The sequence below is a fragment of the Paramacrobiotus metropolitanus genome, unplaced genomic scaffold (assembly GCF_019649055.1).
Source record: "Paramacrobiotus metropolitanus isolate TYO unplaced genomic scaffold, Prichtersi_v1.0 Parri_scaffold0000123, whole genome shotgun sequence".
Lineage (NCBI taxonomy): Eukaryota > Metazoa > Tardigrada > Eutardigrada > Parachela > Macrobiotidae > Paramacrobiotus > Paramacrobiotus metropolitanus.
Window position 1 is genome coordinate 236,623 of NW_026570343.1, and position 7,329 is coordinate 243,951.

Sequence of the window (7,329 nt, forward strand, 5' to 3'; positions counted from 1 at the left end):
TCATGCACAACGATTACTAGTATTCCCAAACAATAATCCAAATATCAGAGAAAGTACTGGAGAAAAATGTCCTTAAATTAATTTTGAAGATCAGAACATCTTGTTATAGTTATTTGTTCTACAGTACATGTACTTGCTCGCTGTGAACATTCTGCGTTTGCTTGTTTTCCGTAGAGTATGCTGCATGAATACGGGTATGGCAATACATGTATCGCGTGAACAATACACCAAAGGAACATGGGCGTGGTAACTGTCAAGCCCGCCCCCGCAGCTAATGACCATGTGCCGCTTGTCAATTGCACTTCATCCACAAGAACCAAAATCATTAATGGCGTACAGTCCAAGCGAATTAGTTTTACGTCCCTACTTACGTACTGCCCAGTTATTCCTGTATGTATTGCACCTTGTTGGCAAATTGCTGAGCAGCTACTATATCTTTAAGCCCATCATTTTTCTGAAGTTTACTAAACATGCTGAATACTTTATATACTGTCTCAAGCAATCGCGGTTGTAAAGCTGTATTTCCTTGTGAAATAATGTAATCGTACACAAGTACTACCGTGCTTTCGGTGGAGCATACCGGACAGCCGGAGATTACATATACGTGCTGGTTCCGCATCAACGATCGCTTGGACAGACGAATTGTGCATAAAGCGTTTTTGAGTTAAGCGTAACCAGAAAATAATTTCAATACGTAGTAACTGCTGGTGAATCTTCTTTCTTTCTTTGATAATAAATATTTTATTCGCTAAATCGTTTGCTAATTACGCTCGGTCTGCCAATAAGTGTGTGCTTTTTTTGCTGTTGTGTTCAGTTGACCATGGGATCACAGCACGCAAAGGTAATAAAATTTATGTAAGAAAAATCAGCTACTGACTAAATCGATGCGTTGTTTTATTGAAAGGATGATAAATGATAGACCCTAAATAAAGTATGTTAGATTATGGCCACCGTGTGTGGTGGATTCTGAAAGCGCGAATGGAAATTTATTTATACCATCATTATTGCCAAATTATATGATTATAGCTCGTACCAAGCGAACAAAAATCAAAAGAACAGTCGCTAGTAATTTTAACATCTAGCCGCAATCCAGTTGACTTTATAGAATGGCGAATTCCATACCACAGGCACAGGTTCACTTTGGCTTGCGTTGGCGCCACGGTGTATAGGGCTCATTTGTAATGGACTCCGCTGGCTCACCGGTGCACGGATCCGCTATAATACAACAGGCTATCATCTGCGGTGTTCGCTTTCGCGCGCATCAAACAGGTTTCAGTTTTTTTTCCGGTATACAATTTATAAGTACCGGAAAAAAAAACAAAGATTGTTCTAAAGTGCGCGAAAGTGAACGCCACCTATTAAATTCATAATGCGTGAAATTTGATTATTTAATCATTTTAACGCTGGAAACCGCAACTTTCGGCCTTTCGCAAGAACTATTGAGGTAATAATAAATTCTATGAAGCTTCGAAATTAGCTGTAATGAAACGAAACTAGCTGTAATGAAACAAAAATAGCTCCGAAACTAGCTGTAAGTTTACTCCATTTCCTTTCCAATAAAATTTTTGTATCAAAATAATTCAAAAAGAATGTAACAGTGCGTAAATTTCACCCCTACAGTGTGGTGTATCAAAAGTCAGGACCTTGTTATTCGATTTTACCGAAGCATTGCTGACAGAGCCTAAAGCTACAGTTCAAGTATACTTAGTGGCGATTTAGAACTGCATCCACGTTCATCACAGCGAGTTTCTTGGATGTCCTTAATGCAGTAAAAACTTTTGAAATTCATTTTTAAATTTGAAAAATGGATCCGACTAAATTATAATTTAGTATTACTCTGCAGACTTTATACTGTGCTTACAGTGCCATATGCCGTACGGCCCATCGATATCCCGATAAGGTTCCCAACCTGTCTCGTTCACCGGGTCCAGATGGAAGCGATACGGCAGGACGTCTCGCAGTGTGCGGTTATTCTGCCAGGCCCAGTGGTGTGCGAAGCAGCACTGCGTCATTACCCGGGTATCATCTCTATCACCGGGACGGCAGTTTCGGCAGTCGGGATAACCATCCTGAGGACATAATGGCTGCGGGTTGAAAAAGACTTTCTCGCCATACTGGTTCACCAAGTCGATATCCCAACTGGTTATCATAACACTCTGGGTCTTCCACAAGAGGTCGTTGTTGCTGATGGGACCACCGTATGGTTCTTCGATCAGGACGTACTGAGGACGATCCGATGGTTGCCCTGACGGGATTGAGAAGTTGACGTGATCGCCGTTGATGGTCCGCAACAACGCGAAACCGGTGACGCCAAGAAAGAGGAACATGTCGCTTAAGAAAAGCTAGACGTTACTATTATGAGTAATATTTTAACTTGAACTAATTGTTGAGGACAGCACGTTCTTATATACTGTCGCGTTCAGCCAACCTCGTCAGTATCTACCTTGGCTTGCCAGGCCATTTGCTGACGCTTTTCAAGTGGGTGTCTTGGGCCGCACTAAATCCAGGGAGTCTTCGGGGTACTTCACGAAGCCTCAAGTGTTTTGCTGTTGTAGTTTTCCCAGTATTGCGTATTGCGACTGCCGGATAATTTTGCAAATTTGCAGCTACAGCAGCTTGCAAGTGGAATCATGAGACTAATTCTAAGTGGACGCTCCGGAAAAAGTAAAACTTTAGCGGATCGACTGATGTCGCTTAGAAGAAAACATGAGCAGCATTCACCGGCAATTAACTTTCAGATTACTGAAATTCATTCCGGGTTCCCTACATACGGCGAAGAAGTTTTTGAGCCTGAAAGCTGCTTTATTTCTTGACTCGGTAACGGGCGGCATTCATTGTACTCTAAATGCAACGGTCAGTTCTTTTTATAGTGACTTTATACTTCTGATGCGATAAATGTTTGACAATATTCTGAATAATTTGCTAACAAGCTCTGTACTTTTAGACGAAGCTGAAGTTCAGAACACTGCTAGATGACTTCGGGCATTGCTTTATTTCGTAGTTAATGTGAACTCTGCGTAGACTGTGCATACGAAAATTTTCAGTACAGCTTGCAAAATTTGTTGCCGAGAAAATGTCTGATGGTTACTAAAACTTGATTAAGCTTTCTTGTATACCGATTTTCCTGGATTTTCAATATATTACGCTGACATCTGCTTGGATTATGGGCTTCTTCGGCCTAATGCCAGCTGGCGCATTTGCTTCGCTATCATGTATTGCTTTGCTTCATTTGTAGTCTTGATGGTTCGCTCGCTTTGTGGATCCGACTTCACTTGGTTTTGTAATCGTTACGCGTTCGCCGTAAGTAGTCTGCTGTGCAATATTATGCCTTGCTTTTATCTGCACACAATTCATTTATGTACCTTTACAACGTCAAAATTTTCGATAACTTCGGGAAAATCACGACAGCTGAGTACCTATGAAGGCTATGATTGCTATTTGGCATTACGAAGCAGCCTTGTGATCCGATACTTAGCTGCTATTTTACCCATTCCACTGCGCAAAACCAATCAAATCAAGTTTATGTTTTATCGACCGAAGCGTAGCGAAGGTCCTCTATGTTCAGCGTTCATGAAAAATGTGGTGTCTGTCGGTCACCGCCATCAAATGCACACATGCGCGGCTTTCCTCAGTCAAATGCACATGCGCGCTGGCCGTGTATGCTCAAGGCGTGTGGAAAATGTGGTGTCTGTCGGTCACCGCCATCAAATGCACATATGCGCAGCCCTTCCTCAGTTAAATGCACATGCGCGCTGGCCGTATATACTCAAGGCGCGTGGAAACTGTGGTGTCTGTCGGTCACCGCCATCAAATGCACATATGCGCGGCATTCCTACTACAGTGAAACCTGTCTTTTACATACACCGGTAAATACATACACCTGGAAATTACATACGCGGAAATTTTAACCGGTGCGTCCCGTAGACTGTAATATAACTCTGTGTAATACATACACCTGGATAGTACATACAGTTTTGCTTTAACCGAAGGTGTATTTGGTAAACAGGTTTCACTGTATTGAAATGCATACATACACGGTTTCCGCCATCTATGCATATCTGCAGTACGGTCACCACATACACAAACTATCACATAGGCACATACTATGAAATGCACACATGCACGGTCTCCATACTGTCAAAACAAAAATGCTGACTTTTTTTTTAAAATCATAAATTTTTAATCCATTGGTTCAACTACATCACTTCAACACATAATACACTGTAATCTTTCATAATAAAGATGTAATCTACAGTCTCAACCGACAACAGAGATAGACGGTCTGATTATACTGAACATCTCATCTAAATTAGCCGATGCTGGTGCTGTTCCCATGACGGAGGCCGCATTCCCGCGTTGAATTTCAATGCTGAACCTCTGGCGCAGATACTCAATCGCCCGTATCTCGCCCGTTTCTGCGCGTATCATCTGTCCGAGTTCGGTGACCATGCGAGAAGCGTCTGGTCCCAAAGGTCCGAGTGTTTCGACGCCTACTGCACGGAACATGTAGTCCGGTGTGATGTCACGATACTTCGCCACTTTATCCTGCTCTGCGCGCCGCGGCTGCTCCCGCTTGTTTCGATGTTGCCACGATGTGCGACAAGGCTACTGTGCACACACATGTAGCATCCCAGGTCAACATCTTTCCTCTTTCCCACGGGACCAACGTCACTCCCTCGGGACGCATACCATTGGTTAGGCAGATACCGGGTGGTTCCAGTTCCGTTTCAATACCTGCTGAAGCGAAGGCGCGCTTTAAGGTGGCATTAAGGCAGCTGTGTCTGGACATCCGGCCCCGGCTTTTTTTGCAACTTAGGCCATCATATCCTCGTGAGTCTACCCATTCACCGCAGATGCAACGGTGTGGTGTGGTGATCGGTACTCCGAGGCGCAGGCCGACTGCGATTCTGAGTGTGGTATCGTTCAGGAAATTTCCCAGTGATGCTGCTGGGAGCGCTTCCAGCCATGCCCCGTTTTCTTTGCTGCTCACGCCTCGGAGACGGGCTTCACTGGACATGTCTGACTGTGCGGCCGCCAACAAAGCTTCCGTTGAACCCTGGATGACTGGTTCGTCCCATGTTTTCTGGTGCTTTCGGGTTTCGAGAGTCGGGAGATCAGCCCCGCTCATTCGCTGCCACTCTTCTACGGCGCCACGACAGTACCTTTCCGGGTCGAAATCAACTATCTCGCAGGTAAGTTGAGCCACTGAGTAAGCCGAGGCCAAAAAGGCCGGCAGAGCTAGCTTCTCAATGCTCCGAATTCCGAGACCACCCTGTGCGACCGGCAAGGACGCTTGCATCCATATGGCGTCGGTAATTTCCACATTGGTAACTGCGCACAGGCAGCCGATTATCATTCTGTCGAACTGTCGCAACAAATCTGGTTGAAGATAACAACGTGCAGTGCGTAATCTGTAAATCATTCTTACAGGTCCCATACTACATTTCAGAAGGTACAAAGCATGGTGAGCAGGCAAGAGAGTCAAACGCTGAGTCATCCTCGCGATCTTTTCAGTTTCGGCGACGAGAGTGCCCGCAACTGCGTCGCTGTGTAATGGTGCACCAAGGTAGGTCAACTCATCCAGGTGTGGGAACTGCAAATCAGGAAAGGACTGGACAAAGGCGTCAGTTACTCGTTGGCGTTCTGTTTCTGACCCTCCGATCACCACTAGTTCGCATTTCGCAATGTTTAAATGCAAACCAGACTTTTTCAGCTCTTCTTGTAGTGTGTACAGGTCATCGTACACGTCTTCAGGGTCACCTCCCAGTGCATCGTCATCCAAAAAGCTCTCACTGAATTTGGATTTCAGGTGACGGTGTGGTTTTATGGTCGCTAGGCAATACAGCAGTGGACCAAGGGGATCACCCTGTTGTATCCCAGCTTGTGAAGAGACGCGGTAGGTACCGTGTAGTAGAACTGATGGTGAACCATAACACTGCCACACGTACCGGTAGTACTGTGGCAAAAATTCTTCAGCTGCTTCCAAGATCTTATTCCGATCGAGAGAATTGAAGGCATTTCGGACATCCAATTTCAGGAATGCTTGAACTTTGTCGCTTTCAGCAGCGTTCTCGATAAAGCAGCGTGCACCATGAACTGCTGCTTCCACGCCGCCTTTTGTGGCAAAACCTAGTTGGAGAGGCTGCAGTTCACTTTTCAAATGACGCAATCTGTAGGATACAATACGGGATACAAGCCGGCGTATAGTTAAACCAACTGCAATGGGCCGTACTCCATTGTCCTTCTTCTTGAAGGCAAATAAATTGGCACCGTATAATATGGCGGTGATTTCGGGGTGCACTTCCCCCCGTAGCATAATGTTTGCTACGTCTGCCAAGGCGATGCACAGATTCTTCGCCACTTCACGATTTTTCCAAAATGCTGACTGGTCGTATAAACTCGAGCGGCGTGTAAGATGTGGTGTACCCTGTTCACCATCTCTCTCTCTAAAGTGTCCAGAGGCGTGGTAGCCGTATGAAAACCCTGTGGTGCCTATTTGCGTTACGGGTACGCTCAGCGACAGCATTTTGGATACCGATGAGCTGCAGAACACTTCGAGCTCTCAGCTGCACAAATTTTTTCTAAAGCGAATTACAGAGAGACTCGGTTAATTAAGCACATTCCACAGATGCGTTCATCTAATTATCAGGCAAGCATTACTTTGTTGCCGTGCATTTTGCCCGGTTAGAGTGGGTATACAGAATACACGTTTTTTCCTTACACCAACTCTGTTGCTCAAGATGTGCCAGGCAATACAGTAACCGATACGACGATGCCCTTCTACCGTTGCACTATTTGTTGCTAAAATCAATATTTTTAAATACTGTAACCCGCTCCATGAAACTGGAACACAAAGCCTGGAAGTCCGGAAATAGTCATACCTTCTTGGTATGACCAGCGCGCTCCCGGCATGCCAGAGCTGCGTCCTGATCTGACCGTAGGTAGTGCAGTTTCGTGGAGGGCAACAGTAGTTAACGTGAAAATATTCGCAAACCGCATTTAACAGTCAGCTCATGTGGAATATATTTTGGTATTTCGCTGGGAAAGTTACCGCCATTTACTCGAATCGCGATTGAGTAAAACAAACAAGACTTGACGTTACCTGATTCTTCCAAAAAAATTGGGAACTGCAATACTGTCGAAAAACACGTCTATAGACGGTAAAACCATGCATCCGGCAGCCAGGCAGGTCATCCACCGTAACTGAGACCGTAAATACATGTCCCTCCGAGAAGACTTTAGTTTTACACAATGTTTTTCAATATGACCGGCAAAAATGTCCGATTCAAAACTTTTGCTATACGTATTCCGAGAACAGCGGAATATTGA

General features: G+C 44.8%; 1 protein-coding gene across 1 annotated transcript; it reads right to left on the reverse strand.

Annotated features, from left to right (window-relative positions):
* Nucleotides 1-1,078: 1,078 nt before the first annotated feature.
* Nucleotides 1,079-2,337, reverse strand: LOC129598488 (uncharacterized). Its single transcript, XM_055496409.1, has 2 exons — nt 1,862-2,337; nt 1,079-1,215 (listed from the first exon to the last, which is right to left on the reverse strand). The coding sequence occupies exons 1-2, from the start codon at nt 2,325-2,327 to the stop codon at nt 1,136-1,138; spliced, it is 546 nt and encodes a 181-aa protein (XP_055352384.1). The 5' UTR covers nt 2,328-2,337; the 3' UTR covers nt 1,079-1,135.
* Between the last annotated feature and the right edge of the window lie 4,992 nt (nt 2,338-7,329).

What these genes read in the sequence shown, in the direction of transcription:
- LOC129598488 (XM_055496409.1), bottom strand. Translation starts at nt 2,327, where the DNA reads ATGTTCCTCTTTCTTGGCGTCACCGGTTTCGCGTTGTTGCGGACCATC. An exon ending in GCCGTACGGCATATGGCACT is followed by an intron (nt 1,216 to 1,861) that starts GTAAGCACAGTA and finishes GTTGTATTATAG; the next exon opens with CGGATCCGTGCACCGGTGAG.